This window comes from Balaenoptera musculus, chromosome 20, assembly GCF_009873245.2.
Source record: "Balaenoptera musculus isolate JJ_BM4_2016_0621 chromosome 20, mBalMus1.pri.v3, whole genome shotgun sequence".
NCBI lineage: Eukaryota > Metazoa > Chordata > Mammalia > Artiodactyla > Balaenopteridae > Balaenoptera > Balaenoptera musculus.
The window spans coordinates 28,132,458-28,151,104 of record NC_045804.1 but is presented as its reverse complement, the minus strand read 5'-3'; the positions used below and the strand labels follow the sequence as shown (position 1 = coordinate 28,151,104).

The window sequence follows — 18,647 nt, the reverse complement described above, 5'->3', positions numbered from 1 at the left end:
TGTATCAATTTACATTCCCACCAACAGTGCAAGAGGGTTCCCTTCTCTCCACACCCTCTCCAACATTTATTGTTTGTAGATTTTTTGATGATGGCCATTCTGACCAGTGTGAGGTGATACCTCATTGTAGATTTGATTTTCATTTCTCTAATGATTAGTGATGTTGAGCATCTTTTCTTGCATTTGTTGGCAATCTGTATATGTTCTTTGGAGAAATGTCTATTTAGGTCTTCTAGAAATGCAGAATCTCAGGCTCTGCCTCAGACTTACTGAATTAGAGTCTACAATTTCTATGCTTATTAAAGTGTGAAAAGTACTGATAAAAACAACCACATATAAAACATGAGAAGTATTAAATGGATGTATGCTTGGAGGATGGGAGAAGAAAAGGTACAGACACAAGGCTAACTTTTATTGAGCCAGGCAGTGGACTGGGTTCTTTCATATAACTTGTCAACTCCATTTATTAAAAAAAAAAAAAAATGTAAGTTGGATATTGCCATTCTCATTTTCTGAAGGGAGGATATTAAGGCTGAGAAAGGTTAAGAGTTTTAGCCTAGGTCACACAATTAATAAGAGGCAGAGACACAGACAGCAAACATATTTGCAAAGCATATATCCTATAAATGACTTGTATCCAAAACTTACAAAGAATCTTAAAACTCAACTATAAGAAAAAAAGTTTTAAAAATTAGTCAAAGGATCTCAATGGACACTTCAACAAAGAAGACATACAAATGACAAATAAGCATATAAAGATATGCTAAATGTCATATATCATTATGGAATTGTAAGCTAAAACACCATCTAGATACCACTACACACCTCTTAGAATGGCTAAATCCCCAAATAATGACAACACCAAATGCTGACAAGGATGTGGAACAATGGAAACTCTCATTCTTTGCTGGTGGGAATGAGAAAAGGTATAGTCACATTGTTGCCAGAGTTGCCAACAGACCCTTGCTCAAAACCCACCAACCTCTTCTTTAATTAGGACTTAACATATGTCTTTAAGTCACAGAATCTGAACACAGAGAAAGGAAGCTATAGGAAGAGAAAAAGAAAAACTGGATAAAACCAGGTGAAATCAAGATGGTGATGAATTGTATCCTATGTTCCTGGATTGGAAGAATTAATATTGTTAAAATGGCCATACTACCCAAAGCAAACTACAGATTTAATGTGATCTCTATCAAATTACCCATGACATTTTTTACAGAACTAGAACAAAAAATCTTAAAATTTATATGGAAACATAAAAGACACAGAATTGCCAAAGCAATTCTGAGGAAAAAGAACAAAGCAGGAGGCATAACCCTCCCAGACTTCAGACAGTACTACAAAGCTACAGTAATCAAAACATCATGGTATTGGCACAAAAACACACATGCAATGGAACATAAAATGGAACAGAATAGAGAGCCAGAAATAAACCCACACACCTATGGACAATTAATCTTCCACCAAAGAGGCAAGAATATACAATGGGGAAAAGAGAGTCTCTTCAGCAACTGGTTCTGGGAAAGTTGGACAGCTGCATGTAAATCAATGAAGTTAGAAAACACCCATATACCATATCCAAAAATAAACTCAAAATGGCTTAAAGACTTAAATATAAGACAAGACACCATAAAACTCCTAGAAAAAAGCATAGGCAAAACATTCTCTGATATAAATTGTAATGATATTTTCTTAGGTCAGTCTCCCAAGGCAATAGAAATAAAAGCAAAAAATAAACAAATGTGACCTAATCAAGCTTATAAGTTTTTCACAGCAAAGGAAACCATAAACAAAACAAAAGACAACCTATGGACTGGGAGAAAATATTTGCAAATAATGCTACTAACAAGGGCTTAATTTCCAAAATATACAAACAGCTCATATAATTCAATAACAAAAAACCAAACAACCCAATCAAAAAATGGGCAGAAGACTTAAATAGACATTTCTCCAAAGAAGACATACAGATGGCCAATAGGCACATGACAAGATGTTCATCATCACTAATTATTAGAGAAATGCACATAAAAACTACAATGAGGTACCACCTCACACAAGTCAGAATGGCCATCATTAAGAAGTCTAAAAATAATAAATGCTGGAGAGGGTGTGGAGAAAAGAGAATCCTCTTACACTGTTGGTGGGAATGTAAATTGGTGCAACCACTGTGGAAAACATTATGGATGTTTCCATTAAACTAAAAATAGATATGATCCAGCAATTCCACTCCTGGGAATATGGGTAGATCCAAACAAAACTGTAATTTGAAGAGATACATGCACCTCTATGTTCATAGAAGCACTATTTACAATAGCCAAGACATGGAAACAACCTAAATGTTCATCAACAGATGAATGGATAAAGAAGATATGGTGTGTGTGTGTGTGTGTGTGTGTGTGTGTGTGTGTGTGTGTGTGTGTATATATATATATATATAATGGAATATTACTCAGCCATGAAAAAGAATGAAATAATGCCACTTGGAGCAACATGGATGAACCCAGAGATGGTCATACTAAGCGATGTAAGTCAGAAAGAGAAAGACAAATACTGTATCATATCACTTATATATGGAATCTAAAATATGACAAAAATGAACATATCTACAAAACAGAAAGAGACTCACAGACATAGAGAGCAGACTTTTGGTTGCCAAGGGTGAGGGGGATGGGGGAGGGAAGTACTGGGAGTTTGAGATTAGCAGACGCAAACTCTTATATATAGGATGGATAAATAACAAAGTCCTACTATGTAGCACAGGGAACTATGTTCAATATCCTGTGACAAACCATAATGGAAAAGAATATGAAAAAGAATATATATATGTTTGTATACATATATATATATATATATATATATATATATGTCTGTATATATGTATCTGTATATACAGTCACTTTGCTGTACAGCAGAAAGTGTTAACACATGTCAACACGACACTGAATCAACTATACTTCAATAAAATTTTTAAAAAACATGATGAATCTGACCTGCAACAGACCCCGAGTCTCATTTTATACTGATTTTACTACATTAGCATACTAAATGACACACCAACTGGTGACCACGACAAGAAGTCACTGACAGAGAAAGACAGAGAAGGGGGGGCACCCCATTTCCAGGAAAACCCTGCCTCTTACCCAGAAAACTATTTATATATCTCCCCATCATTAATCTCTCTGCTTCCCTCCATTGTCCTTACTCCTTAAAAGGAAATTCCTCTCTCCATTAAGGTGAGAAATGTATTTGTGAACCATGACCTCACTTCTCCATCCTCTGGCCATTGAATGAAGCTTGTGGTGCTTCAATCTCAGCTTCAGTTTTGTTTTCAGCTATATGAACTGGAATGGAAAAATAACCTCCCCACCAAGGCAGAGGGCCTCAGCGGGTCTAAGGCCCAAGCAGAAATACATACAACTTAATTCAGTAACAACATTGGAAAGCACAGTTTCTTACAAAGCTAACCATAGTCTGATTATATAATCCAACAATCACACTCCTAGGTACTTACCCAAATGAGTTGAAAATTTATGTCCATGCAAAAAACTTATGTCCATATAGCAACTTTATTCATAATTCATAATTGCCAAAACTTGGAAGCTACCAAGACATCCTTCAGTGGGTTAATGGATAAATAAACTGTGGCACACTCAAACAATAGAATTTGAAAAGATACAAATTCTCTTCTACGGAAGAGAGCAGTGTAGTTTCGAACAGCAGCACCACCAGGTCCTTGACGGCCTTGTCATTCTTGTCTGCTTCTGCCTTCTGCCGCAGGGTCTCCACAATGGGGTAGCCAGGATTGATCTCCAGATGCTTTTTGGCCATCATGTAGCCCATGGTCGAGTTGTCCCGAAGTGCCAGGGCTTGCATGATGTGCTCCATGTTGGCAGTCCAGCCTTTCAATGTTAAAAGGAAATGAGTTTATCAAGCCATTAAAAGATATGGAAGAAATTTAAAAGTATACCACTAAGTGAAAGCAGGCAGTCTGAAAAGATTATACTGTATTATTTCAACTATATGACGTTCTGGAAAAGGAAAAACTATGGAGATAGTAAAAAGATCAGTGGCTATCAAGGGTTCAGGGGCAGAGCGGACAGGATGAATAAATGTATCACAGCATATAACATGGTGGTAAAACTTCTATATGATTCTGTAATGATCAATACATGACATTTTACATTTTTCCAAACCCAAAGAGTTGTACAACACAAAGAGTAAACTCTACTGCAAACTATGGACTCTTGTTTATAATTATGTATCAATATTGGTTTATAAGTTCTACCAAATGAACCACACTAATGCAAGATTGTGAAAATAGGAGACATTTTGTAGGAGGGAGAAAAAAAGGGAACTCTCTATACTTTCCATGCAATTTTTCTGTAAACCTAAAAATTGTTCTAAAAAATAAGTCTTTTAAAAAATCAGAAGCAAAGCTAGAATTTGGACCCAAGTCTGTCTGATATGAAAGACTGTGCTCCAGAAAGATACCAAAAGGGCACTTGGAGCTGTAAGGAAATGGGAGTAAGGTTTCCTCAGGTGGAAAATGGTGAAGAATGTTGAGTGGTTCTATCTGACTATTAGAGATTCTGCCTTATGGAAAACAAATTTCCTCTGCAATAACAGTGATGTAAACAGTGAGTCAACACCCATGAAATAAATTCCAAAGAGAAATAAAGAAACCCATTCCACATACATCCTTCTAGAATATAGAAGAGGGAACACTTCCCAACCCATTTTATGAGAACGGCATTACTCTGATTCCAATATCAGACAAAGTCATTTCAAGACCAAAAAAAAGTCCAAAAGAGAATTCTTGTGTTTCAAGTGAGCATAAATTTTCCCATTTTTTCCTACAAATGTTTAGCCATAACTCAGAAAGACCCTCATACTTGGACTCATGCATGAATTCACAACAAAATAAATTCATTTACCAACAAAGAAGCCAGGAGAAGAAACAGCAACAGTGGACTAAGAATGCTGCCTGCCATTTAGTAAACAAATGATGTCACAGCCATCAGCGATTGCAGCCACCCCTGACAGTGAGCCCTGAGGGAACTCAGGATGAAAACAAGGAATGCCTGCCATTTAGCAGTCATCAGATTGCAGCCACCCACAATGGTGCAGCTTGAGGAAACTCAGGATGAGAAAACAAAGGATGTTGACCCCAGATAGCTGAGGTGCATATCAAAGGAATGATTTCAGTGATCCCAGACTCTTGCATCTTCCCATACATAGAAAAGCACTAACTTATTTAAATTGAGATATCTGGTTTTCTTTAATTAACAATCATCTTTGACGTTCCAACTACCTGGTCTTTTTTGCAAAAACACTGGTATATCCTGGCTCCCCCCTTGCCTCCTTGGAGCAGTTTTCTCAGGGTTATTTGAGATGCTATCTGATGGGCTTGAAGTCCTAAGAATGTCCACTGAATAAAACATAACTCTTAACTTTTAAGTTGTACATTTTTTTTTCAGTCAACAGTTTTGAATACCATGAATAAAGGACCCAGGGCAGATGTACCTCCTTCACCTGAACTCTATGATGAACTGGATCCTTGGTACCAGCAGAGGCCTCTTGTGCCCGTCTGCCTCATTGGAGAGTCCAGAAGAATTGAGTCTCTCCTGGTTCTCCCAATTTTTGGTTGATGATCCTAAGTTTTATTTGATAATGTCTAACATGTACCTGGCTCCCCAATTGAAAGATATAGGGGAGTGACCCTCTAATTTAAAGGTATTAGGGGAGCCTAGTTGAAAAAGGAGAAAATGCCCCCTAATTGAAAAAGATTAGGGGAGCCTGGTTGAAACACATTCAGGCTCAGTTTAGACACTGAGTGGTTTTATCCTCAGTCAAAAAACTTAGGAAGACTTTGCTCAGTTAAACACTGAATAGGGTTGGACTGGGTAATTAGGGGGAAGACTGGCCTATCATTTTTCCTTGAATTGTCTACATTAATATAGTTTGTTGAAATAAAACTTAAATCTTATGAAAACTTCTTATCTCTGAAGAAGGGACCCTCTCATCCCGGCTGGCAATGGCTTTCTCAGGGGACTGAGAAACTTTGAAGAGTGGTGAAGTCAAAGGCCTCATGCCTTTGTGTAGCCGTCCCTGTAGGGAAACCCACTCGTTTTAATTAACAACCTGCTCAACCAGGGACATGAATAAGAACTGGCCATTCCGTGATCTGAGCACCTGTGCTTGTCTTATGCTGCCACCGGGAAAACCCGAGACACGTAAAAGGGAGCTAAAACAACTCTGGAAGAATAAAAAAAAAAAAAAAAAAAGGAAAAAGAGGAGTTAAGCTCTTAAGCAGCACATTGACCCACCACATGATCAGCATTAGCAAGTTTATCAATCAACAAACCGACCTCAGAATGAGAAATAAAGCTTTCAAAACAAACAACAAAAAAGGAACGACAGATTGTCAGCCTCCAACTAATACCCCAGCCAGGTTTATGTACATACATACTTACACTTACAAATACTTACTTAATTGGGAATTAAAGGAAATCTCATCCTAAAAGAAGGGGCTCTTTTATTGCGAATGCAGTTAAGTTTTAAAAGCCAGCTTGATAAAAATATATTTTCAGAATTCTGACTTTAAACAAAGGTCTTCTAGGGGGAACTTGCATTTCTCTTCTTGTGTCTTTGAGATGTAAATATTATACTGATCTTCTTAGGATGTTGTGTGTGTGTGTGTGTGTGTGTTTAAAAAAAAAAACTTGATCTCTGTCACGCTATTTTGGGGAGTACACTTTCTGGATCTTTTATTTAGGTGGCATCCTTCCCACGCTCTTATGTGAAAGCCACTTGCATCTTATTGGTTAATAGCCAAATGATGGATCTTTTAAATTGGAGAATCTTCTAAATTGGTAATTTTTTTAGAGAGCTCTCATTATAAACAACTGTTTTACTGGTACCTATATAAACAAAAATCAAACTAAAAGTGGAAAAAAAAAGAAGTATATCTAATGGTTAACCTAAGAACTCCATTAGTTTAAATCAAACAAACAAACAAAAAAACAGTTTGAGAAGCTTTATTTGTGGTCTTTGCTTCCCCTCAATGGATCTTACATGTTGACTGGGGAAAAAAAAGCACAGTGTGAGAGCTAAGTTTTATTTGGGGCAAAATGAAGACTATAGCCCAGGAGAGAGCATTTCAGACAGCTCTGAGAAACTGCTCCAAAGAGGTAGGGGGGAAGGTCAGTATATATGTGATTTTGGTGAAGGGGGAGTACATGCAATCAATCATGTATTTTTTACAGAAAGTTTCTGCTAGGCTCGTGAAGGTTACTGCTAGTTACAAGCAGCAGACATCACCATGAAGGATTTTAGTGCTTTTCTAGATATGAGGAGATGCAAGAATTGGACTTATAAAATCATCCCCTGAAAATATCTAACTATCTGAAGACCTGTTCTGCCAGTTTTTCACAGAGCAAAGAGGGCCTCATTCCTGATCTCCCTGGTGGTCAGCAACTGCAGTGGCTCATAATTTGATCCTTGTAGAAGTAGATGGCAAATGCCAATTTGTAGGTGACATACAGATGCTTAAAAAAAAAAATTAAAAGTAACTAATGTTAACAGGAAAAAAACCTGTAAGAAAAACTTAGATACTTTTTCCAACAAGGTAGAAATTTTTAAAAAGACATCCCAAATGGATAAAGAAATCTTTAGATTATTATTTAGAATGGAATAAATAAAATGGACATTTATGTGATTAAAACACAAGGTTTTGATATTACATTACCTAAGGTTAAATGGGCCAAAAGGGAACCCCTACTGGTCCCCAAGATTAAAAGCCAAACAAGCCTGCTTTATTTACCCCAATTTAATATATATATATTTATTATATATATATATATATATATAAGTGGCTGGAAAAAGAAGTTACACTGAGATACCTGACCAACAATTACTTGGGGCAAAAATTAGGCCAATTAATCAAGATTGATAAAAGGGCCTGTGCTCCTTAGCTCATCTCCTCTCTATGGGGATCCCAGAACATTTTATATAAAAATAAAATGGACAGGGAATAAAAAGAAAGAAAAACTTCTAAGACTCCTCTGGTAAGATCAAAGCTTGTTGATTGGATCCTAGTGAAAACTAAAGTTAAAGGTATAAAAGTTGACAGAATTGAGAAGAAAGCATATAAAATTGGTCTATTTAAGTGGGCTTTATTTAAGATGGTTACATCTCTTTTGCTTAATTATGTTGTGAGATAGACATGTTTCATTGGGGAATGCTTCCCCTGTATGATATTGTAAGACAAGGCATATAGATCTGCCCCTCAGGAAATAGTAAACATACTAAAGGAAACCAATAGGGTACCTGAGCCATACAATAAAGTGAAATAGGAACTCATATTAAGGGACTAATAAAAATAAAAATAGTGATTTTGCTCTGGGTTTAACTCATAAACTCAGAAAGAAGCTCTTTGTTGAATGCCTTATACAAATTGTGAAGGAATGATAAATTAAACTGTAAAACTCTAGAACATAGAACACTTAAATTTCAATTTCGTTAGAAACATTCTCACTGATATCGAAAAGCAACTGTCTTTGTCGTACAAATCTCTACAAATCAGACATGTAAATACAGGCCACAGGGACCTGAGACTGAGTCTAATTAGCTCAATCAGGAAAGACTTGAAACCAAGAAAAACAAATGACAAAGGTGGCAGTTTTAAAATTCAAAGCACTGGAAAGCCTCCCTCCGCTGAAAATCTAATTCATAGCCTCCTTAGAATTTCTCTCAAGAACAAATACAAATCTTAGAAGTCTTTTCCACAAATTTTAAAGCCTTAGTCATCTGAGCAAGCAACTTTAATGTATTCCAACACTTCTTTGTAAACTAGTAAGTTTATATTGTAATGCCTGATTTATAACTGTTTTTTTTTTAAGTAAAGTCATGAGATCTCAAGTTTTGCCTATTTATATATCTGTGAACACATTATACATATGAGATATATCTACCTCTAGAAGTCATTATCAAAATTGAATGTATAGAGCACTCCATTTAACTGACTTAAAAGTAAGTGCTTACAAATTAACTATAAAAGAAGCTAGGCAAAATGACTTTCAGGTTCAAGTGAACTGGGAAATATCCAATATTAAGTTGATACCTGGTATTAAAGGTAGTTTGTTTGTTGATCTAATTAATATAGACATGTCTTTAGAGTCATCAGCATTAAGTATAATACTTTTATTGTACTAGGTTTAATGGAAGTCAAACAAGACCTTATTATATCTGTTGCAAATTTGTCAGCAAGGAAAACAGCTTGATATGATGAAACTTTAAATGTAAATGAGATAAGAGCTTTTGAGTAAACTCTTTAAAAATAATTGTTTTACAAATATCTACTTAAAATGATCTCTCCAAATATTTTATAACTTAAAATTCTAGACTTGCGCTAATTTAAGTTAAATGATGGAAGTCTGTTGAATAGCTAGGTCATTTCCAAAAAAATAAGATACTGAGATATCAATTACTAAACAGAGAAACTAAAGGTATTTAGGACTATTAATGAATATATTTGGTGCCAAACTGAGATATTCTCTATCAGAAAGCAAATGTTTTTAGAAATTATCACTGGTATTTATGTTCACCAATCTACAGAATGCTAGTGTAAAAGACAGTTCATAATTGCTTACTTCTTAATTTTCACTAGAAATTAAGGTTTCTTAACAGTTGAGGATTCTATTTTAAATATGTAATAGAAGCCAATAGAAATAATAAAACATTTAAATAGGAAAGTAGGATGTGTGTTTTCAGTAAAGAAGCTATAAGGAATGGGATTGCATTTTATTAAGGGAAAAGATAGTAATTTTGTCTTAGAGATGGTTGGCTTTGGATGGAAAAATAAGGGCCAAACTAACATGGATACAAAAAGTGATGAAAGGTTGTGGAAAGGAACCCCCAAGAAAAAAGTTTAATGCATGGATTAGCTAAATTTAGATTGAATTTAATTAAGTAAATGGATTTTGTTTTTAAGAAAGCTAGTACAAGACTGGATTTTGATTTCTCTCTCTGTTAAGAGCACAACATATCTTAGAGTGCTCCTTTTTGATAACAGATTTAGTGAGTTTCTGTGCCCTTAAGTGATATTTTTAAATCTTTTTGTGACTTTGATTAAATGAGTAAGTATTGTTTCACAGTGACCTATGATCCTATTGTGTCTTAAAACCTTTTTGATACATTTAACAAACTTTCCAAAATATCAAATTCTAACTAAAGTTCTTTTAGCCTCCAGCTAACTCTGGGATGCTTCCAAGGAACCCTGAGACATCTCAGAAAGGAATGTTAAACTAATTACGCTTAGTTGGTATGTTAAATTACTTGAGAAACATTGTCAAGTGGTTGCAGATGAACCTTAGGTTATAGTATATAGATAAATGTCATTGATATAGATATTCCAAAATTTATATATAATTCCTAATATCTGATATGCCCTGATAAAATGTTATAATTCTAGTTATTATCTTAATGTATTACATGTCACAGAAATGTCCAAGTTTCTTACCAATTGCATTGTACTCAAACCTTTAACCATGCCATTTTAAGTTTTGCCCTTTATAGACAGTCATTATTTTACTCTGATGCTTTTACAAAATGAAGATCCTCAAGAAGGCTCATAAAAGAAATTTTTTGACAAATATAAGTTTCTGAGAGCCTCTAGATAATCCACTGAACAGGGTAACAAATGACAAAACTCTAATGGAAAACCTGATGACTTCATCCAGGTCAACAGAAATTAATTACAAGGGACTGAATGAGCTGATAAATATGATTTATAACTTTATGACTTCTGGGGAGAAATATACCGGCTTTAATCTTTGTTTTCCAGAAAAATACTTTTCTCTTATGCTCTGACCTACAAGAATTTGATAAAGTATAACTTTGTAAACAAAGATGAAACATTTATCTTTTCCTCTCTATCTGATCCATACAGAATTTGGCTTCTCCAGCTAGCTCTCCTGTAGACTTGATGGTTTATTGCAACCAGATTACAGCTAGTTATACTAATCATCATTTTAATTTATTCTTTGTTTCCAAATTGTTTATGCTTTGTGTCTCTCTGCTGCACTATGACTTTGCCAATGTTACTAGCTTATATCCTGTCTATTTTATAAGACCATTTTCTCTTACAGTACCCAATGTGCAACCAGACCTCCAAAAAATTTGATGATGGCTAAACATCTTGAGGAAATAGATCACACTTATGACTCTTACAGAATAATGGTAATAGTGTGATTCTAGGCATGGAAAGGAGCAACAAGGGAAAAACATTTCCTGGATCACAATAGACTAGTAAGAGAGAGGATCCAGATAATTTTAAATTATCAACAGGGCCTAATCCAGAAATCAGCACCGGGAGTTGGCATATCAACAAGAATCTTTGCCTAATCTGGGAAGAGACTCCCAGTGCCATGGGACAAAATTGGTCATGAAATGCCTCTCAAACATTGGTCGAATTTATGACCATGAGGGACACTGTGGACTAAATGCTGCCTGTCATATCAGTAAACAAAGGGTGTCACAGCCATCAGTGATTGCAGCCACCCCCAATGGTGAGCTCTGAGAGAACTCAAGCTGGAAATAAGATATGCCCACCATCTAGCTGTCATCAGATTGCAGCCACCCACAATGGTGCAGCTTGAGGAAACTCAGGATTAGAATACACAAGATGTTGGCCCCAGATAGCTGAGGTGCATATCAAAGGAATGATTTCAGTGATCCCAGACTCTTGCATCTTCCCATACATAGAATAGCACTAAATTATTTAACTTGAGATATCTGGTTTTCTTTAATTAACAATAAACTTTTGACATTCTGACGACCTGCCCTTTGTTGCAAAAACTCCTGCCATCATTATTCCCCTTAGTCCCAAGCCCTACAGCTACAGAACCTGATATTCTCCACTCAGGGAATTAGACTAGAGTCAACTGTGCTCTGTGTCTGCTGATGCTGTGGACCACTCTCACATGGCCCCTATTTCTGAGGTCCACTGAAACCCAGTCTAGGTCATCCATGAATGTTCACAAGCTATCTCCTGAAGCCTGGAATTTTCTAGTGCTCCTATTTATTTTGATTCTAGAGCTCATAATAACAATTCAGCCCTGGGTGAATATGCTGAGTTTGGTTTTCTCCTAGAATCTCTCCTAGCCACTTGAGGTAGGAGATAAATTTGGCTAAGGCTTTCAGAGACCCTCCTAGCTTCCAGCATCCTCCTGCCCAATCTAGAGGACCAATAACCAGTACAACAGAGCCCAAGTGTAAGGTTGGTCACCTACAGGGAATATTATGTGAGCATGCCTCCTGAAGCCCTGAGTCTGCAGCATCCCCGCACACAGCAGCAGATAATAATAAATCCAAAGATTTAGTCCAATATTTCCCCTTACAATAATGGTATAATAGTGCCCTCTAAGTGACAACTAAACTAACTGTGTCCCAGAAGCTGTGATGTGAACTCAGAGCCTGGTGAGCCTTTCTCTTTTTCTCCACTGAAAATGAGATGGTGATCTGATGCCTGAGGCCTACATACCTGGTTAAGAAGGACAAGTGTTATCTTAATGAGCCAATTGTTCATGTCTTTCAGAGTTCATTATGTTTATTTTTCCTCCACAAAGACTTTCTCTGTTCTTTTTTCTTCTAATAGCTTTATTGAGATAAAATTTACATACCATAAAAATTCATCCATTTCAAATTAATAAGCTAGTGTTTTTCAGTATATTTACAGAGTTCTACAGTAATCACCACAATCTCATTTTAGAACACTTTCACCACACCAAAAGGAAAACTTGTACTCATTTGCAGTCCTTCCCTCTTCCCATCCTCAGCCATATAATAGGCAACCATTAATCTACCTTCTATCTTTATAGATTTGCTTATTCTAAACATTTCATATAAATAGAATCACAAGGTCTGATCTTTTTTGTCTGGCTTCTTTCACTTAGCATGTTTTTAGGATTCATACATGTTTTAGCATGCATCAGTATTTTGTTCCTTTTTATGGCCAAACAGTGTTCCAGTGTATGGATATACAATATTTTATTTATCCTTTTATCCCCTCATGCTCTTTTGGCACAAAACTATTTATGAACTGAGACTTCAATGCAGTCAATACCTATAACCCTTTGATCTGTTCCAAAATTTGACTTTCAGGACATTGAAAATATTAGTGCTGTCCTTATATGGAAAGGTAATAAGGATATTCCAGACTCGTTTTTGCCAGAGAGCTGTGATTCCTTTTAACCTCTGCAATATTCTTGTTAGTTTATAGTACTTGATAGTCAGCACCTTCCATGGCCTATGAGGTTCAGTAGTTGTGAGTTATTTTGAAAAAATCTGACACTGTTTCTATATCTGGTATTTCATGTGTCCTTAATCCAGTCTTTTCTTAATTGTCTTCTGAGAATCACTCCCAGGCCAATACTTAACAAATGGATATCTGAGATCTCTGATGTGCAGTTTCTGGGCCATATCCTGTATTTCTAAGTAGTGCCCTATCTGGCCAAGATGGTATCACTTCTAAAAATGACCTAAAAAATATCAATCTAAAAAAGTCAATCTAGAATTTCCCACATTTTCTAACATATACCAGAATCATATTCAATTTTATATTCTATAATTCATTTTTATATTCATTTTATATTCTCCTAAGAGTCTGAAAACCTGACATAACTGGCCCTCAAGAAAATGGAGAGTTTTATATCATCCATGGAAGCTCCTATAGTATTAAAATGGTTAAGGATTTAATTCTATCTCAGCCTTATACTGGTATATTTTGATAAAGCCCTACCTTGCATATTTAAGACAGGCCTCTCATTCAGCTTTATTAGCTTTTGTCTCAGAGCAAGACCCCAGTATTCTTGAGAAAGAACATCCACCCTTGTTCTTATCACTGTAGTTCCCTAACAATATTGACTATTTGGCCAGTAATCCTGAAATTATCTGTGCATGGTGGAAAAAATACATGATTCCCCCAGTAATATATATCCTAAAATTTTTGCAGCTTACTTAAGCTAACAAATGACTATAATGTATAAGAAAATATTTATCAAAATGTTAAGAACTACATAATGGTTCTTTCCTACTATTGATACAGCTTCAGTTTGGATCTGAAGCCAAGTTATTAAAAAACTGTATTTGTTTTATGGCACACTGAGATTTTTTAGTGACAAATGAGTAAAGTGGACTCTAAGAAAAAATATTTGAGTGGTTCATGCTTCAGTTCACTATTTTCTAAGGACTGTGTTAAAACAGGAAATTGTCTTTCCAAAACAAAGTCATTGGCAGCACCAGCATTCATCATGGAACCAGCTAAGGCTCTGCTCTACCTGTGTAGTATGATACAGTTGATACATATAAAAGCAAGCTTAGTTGCCTTAACTTAAAAGTGAGGAGGAAAATGTCTCTCTCTGGCATTTATGTTAGAACTGATGAGAAGAAAGATTGATGGATAGAGTTTTAGGGTGACAAGAGACAAAGATTTCAGACACTGGGTTTTAGTCTCATGTCAAAAATGACTGAGATAGATGACATTGCTTAGATCCTCTTTGTATCTCAATGAACAGCTTGGGCACAGTAATGGAAAACTGCAAGGCCACCAAAGTGCAGACTTTTCTTATGAGGGCAATGATTTTAATGATTTTTAGCTATGACTAAAATCTAACAACAATCAAAAGAAAGTTCCAAGGGGTGAATTCCCTTCCTTCAATGTTGCTGAACAATAGTGGCAACACTTTGGATGCTTGAGAGCTGATAAATGACCAAAGTTGTTTCAGCATTGTATAACTTTTCAAAGCCATTTCTGACATCAGGAAAATCAAGACATGACAAGGAAGCCTAAAAGTAGCAAATGTTCTAAAAGACACTCTAAAAAAATATTAGGAGACTGAGCAGCTGCAATCATAATGTAATACATAAAGAACAGTGAGCCCTTCTCTTATCATCCAATTTCTCAAAGCTCCACTAAAATCCTAACCCAACCCCTCTACCACTGATATACACACCCCTCGCCCTGCTTCCTATCATCTCTGCCTCCAAAAGTAAAAAACAGTGTTATAAAGGAGAAGGTCAGCCTGCATTCATAAATGGCTTTGGTTATCTTATTTGAGACTCGGTTTCCTAATCTGATTTAATTACATAATGAATAATGATAAGTTTTATAATGAAAACCATTACATACTAACAGGTTTTGAAGGTGAAAATTGATGGCATTACCTTATTTGTTTCTTTTTTTTTAAGTATGATTTTAGATATTGTTATGAATACTATTTTACAAATGAGGAAATGGAGTTTCTGAATGGTTAAGTAACTTGCCTGGGGTCATTCTGTCAGTAAATGACAGAACTGTAATTTGAGCCCAAGTGTCTTGACTCCCTGATTGTTCTGCTAACTGACATCTCATAGTTTTACATGAATTTTGCTGACAGCATATTTGATACACTAGCCTCATAGTAGGTGTTCAATAAATGTTTATGTTTCCCTTTTTGCCTCTTTGGTGAACCAAATTTTCCCCTTCTCACCTAAATCCTGTTAGGGTCCTGTATGTTCTGAAGATCCTACTGAAAAGAAACTTAAACAATTGTTTGCAAAACAAACTGTTTCACAACTATCGGGAGCAAATTGCTAAAGGATTAGCATTGTTTTATCTTAAAGAAATTTTTACACCAAAGAATGACACACTGCCTCTTTAACCCATTGATTTCAGCCATATGCAGCAGTGAGTGGTAGCTTGCGGTGAAGCAGCAGCTGGAAAGGAGACCTTAGTTCCCTGACTGGGAATCAAACCCTGGTTGCCTGAATGGGAACCGGGAATCTTAAGCGCTAGACCACAGAGCCAGCTGCTAAAATCTAAAAGTCCCCAGTCCTTGTCTGCCTTGAAAGGAGGAATCTCACAAGGAGACAGAAGGTATAGAAGGAAGTAAAGTGTTAATTAGAAAAGCAGAGTACATGTGGAAAGACACACATGTGAACTCAGTGAGTTAGTCGCAAGAGTCACACCTTTGGGAAGTTTAAATCCTTTATAAGGGGGTAGTCTTCTAGGTCTTTGTCTTCTACTTGGCCAATCGTATTGTTCTGACCCCATGGCTAATTTGTCTCAGGACCCTCCTCTGGGTGCGCAAGCACCCCTCAGTCAAGATGGCTTTCATCAAAGACATCTGGGAGGAAAATAGCAAGACTTACTATGGTCTGGCTTCCCCTGCCTTTTTGACCCCGTGAAGCCTTTTGCACATGTGTAGTGTCTCTCTTGCCCTAAGGATGGGAAATGTATGAACTCTTGATCTTTTAAAAGGGCTTAGCCCCTCTCTGTCCCTGCCATAAAAGTGTCTAATATCCAGTTATCTACCTTATTCCTATTGTTTCTTACTTCGAAGTGCAGGTCTCAAACTGTAGACAGGAGTCAAGTCATAAATATGTTGTCCGGAGCCCATTTATCTCTTGCCTCAGGAAATGTAAACAGGGGGCTGGTAGTGAATGTCCGGCCTGGAGCCCATCTTTTCCTCACCCCAGGAAGTGTGAAAAGGAGGCTAGTTGTAAATTTCTAGCCTGGAGCACATCTATCTCCTGCTTCACCATGGCACATAGTGTTAAGTGAGATGTTGGAAAATTTTTTCCAGAGAAATGTCGTTGTTAGTGATAGAATATCTGAACCCTAGAATCAAGAATTAGGAGAAAGTGGGGTAAGGTCCCTGGAGTTTGGAAGACTTTCATGACCACTGGCACTTACAGCCTATAGTTTCTCCAACCTTCAATAATATACTTGTTCTTAAAATTAGTAAAAAAAATAAAATCAGAGTTTTAAAAAATTTAATCTTTTCTCTCCATTGTCTTATATTTTAATTTCAGACATGAGAGTCCAAGTCAAGAGTGGTCCCAAGATATAATCAACACTATATTTGAGGATTCAGGAAATGCCACATTTAAAGGAAAATGATAGGCATGACCTGATGAAATATTGATTTGCTCAGTGTGTGCCTCCATCAGAACAAGACTGGACTTGAAGGAGTGGAGTGCAATAAAAAACTGACAGCTACAACTGGATGGGTTGCCTGAAAACATGCCTCCACACACTGATCTCTCAGGTGCAAAGCCTGAATGGCTTACTTGGTAATATAAGCAGATTTTGGCAGGAAAGATCTCTCTTTCAGGAGACACCCTTTTGTTTTAACCTTAAACCAGGCATCTCCATGCTCTACTCATTTCTGGCCCAAGCACACATTTCAAATCGTTTAATCACACAATGCTTTGCCTAACTTGTCAGTTCTTTCCATAACTTGTCAGTTCTTTCCATAGATCAAAGAAGTAGAAATGAAAAATAAGTACAGTAAGTCCCCTACATATGAATGGGTTCCATTCCAAGAATGAGTTCGTAAGTCCAACAAAATTAGCCTAGGTACACAACTAACACAATTGGCGATATAGTACTGTACTGTAATAGACTTATAATACTTTTCACACAAATAATACATAAAAAACAAATAAACACAAAAAATAAAGAAAACATTTTTAATCCTACAGTACACTACCTTGAAAAGTAGAGCAGTAGAATACAACAGCTTGCATACAGGGGTTGGCATCGAGTGAACAGGCAAGAAGAGTTACTGACTGGAGGAGGGAAAAGAGGTGGGAGATGGTAGAGCTGAAGAAACATCAGCAATAGGAGAAAGAAGCCAAGCTGAAATTTCACTCAAGCCTGACGTTGATGGAACGCACGTTCGAATATTTGAAAGTTCACAACTTGAAGGTTCATATGTAGGGGACTTACTGTAATTAACAGACGACCAGATCTCTTTCCCAGCTTCCCCTTCAGTAATCTCACGAACAAACTGTGTGACCAAACTGTGTGAACAAGATAACATCTTGTAGATGTTATCACGAGGAAGATCATAAAATATCAATGAGCTTACATGCGGTGGGGGGAGGCAACAACTCTGAACACCTACCTCAATGATTAACTGAGATTACTTCCCTCCTTCCCTTTAAAAGTTTCATGGCTGAGCAGATAGAAAACCTGGCTCATACCAATCAAACCCACATAGGAAAGCCACACTGATAACTTACCGGGGGTAATCTTGACTGTCAGGATTCCAGCAGTCCACAGCAGCCTATCAGTGCATTCCCTTCCCAGTGGGGAAACCTGCTTGAGAGACCATTTGCACCACTGGCATTTGCTAGAGAACTCAATCATAAATTGATGACAAGACAGTGTCTGCTGAAAAATTATTTAAAACAGATGATATTAGAGAAAATATAAACAGTCTATTCTTATAAATTTCCCAAGTTGTTAAATCATCAGAAAGCAAAGTACTTGAACTATATTAGCTCAAAATTTACCATCGTGGAAGATGTGTTCTACTGTCTCCCAGATCCCCATACTCCCTTTCAATGAGTGATCAAATAGTCTTTGAGTCTAGTTATAGGAGGATGTGGGAAGGAGGAAATAAACTTTTGTCTGTGCATTTGAAAATTGTAAATGACAGTGTAATCATTTAGTTTTAGTCAGATGCACAACAAATATCATTAAGTTCCTACTTCATTAGATACTCTGCAAGATGCTGAAACTATAAAGTTGAATAAGAAGCAGTCCATATCCTAGGGAAGTTCATAGTCTATGAGGAAGACACACACTTAAAACAGCA

General features: G+C 36.5%; 1 protein-coding gene across 1 annotated transcript; it reads right to left on the bottom strand.

Annotated features, from left to right (window-relative positions):
• Positions 1-3,595: 3,595 nt before the first annotated feature.
• On the bottom strand, positions 3,596-17,677 carry LOC118887343 (putative heat shock protein HSP 90-beta-3). Its single transcript, XM_036838149.1, has 2 exons — positions 17,535-17,677; positions 3,596-3,902 (listed from the first exon to the last, which is right to left on the bottom strand). Exons 1-2 carry the CDS (start codon positions 17,569-17,571, stop codon positions 3,619-3,621), a joined length of 321 nt encoding a protein of 106 aa, XP_036694044.1. The 5' UTR covers positions 17,572-17,677; the 3' UTR covers positions 3,596-3,618.
• Between the last annotated feature and the right edge of the window lie 970 nt (positions 17,678-18,647).

Excerpts from the sequence above, each read along its gene's own strand:
- LOC118887343 (XM_036838149.1), bottom strand. The coding sequence starts at position 17,571 with ATGCAAGCTGTTGTATTCTACTGCTCTACTTTTCAAG. Across the intron at positions 3,903-17,534 it reads CTACTGCTCTACTTTTCAAG|GCTGGACTGCCAACATGGAG; the intron begins GTAGTGTACTGT and ends TAACATTGAAAG.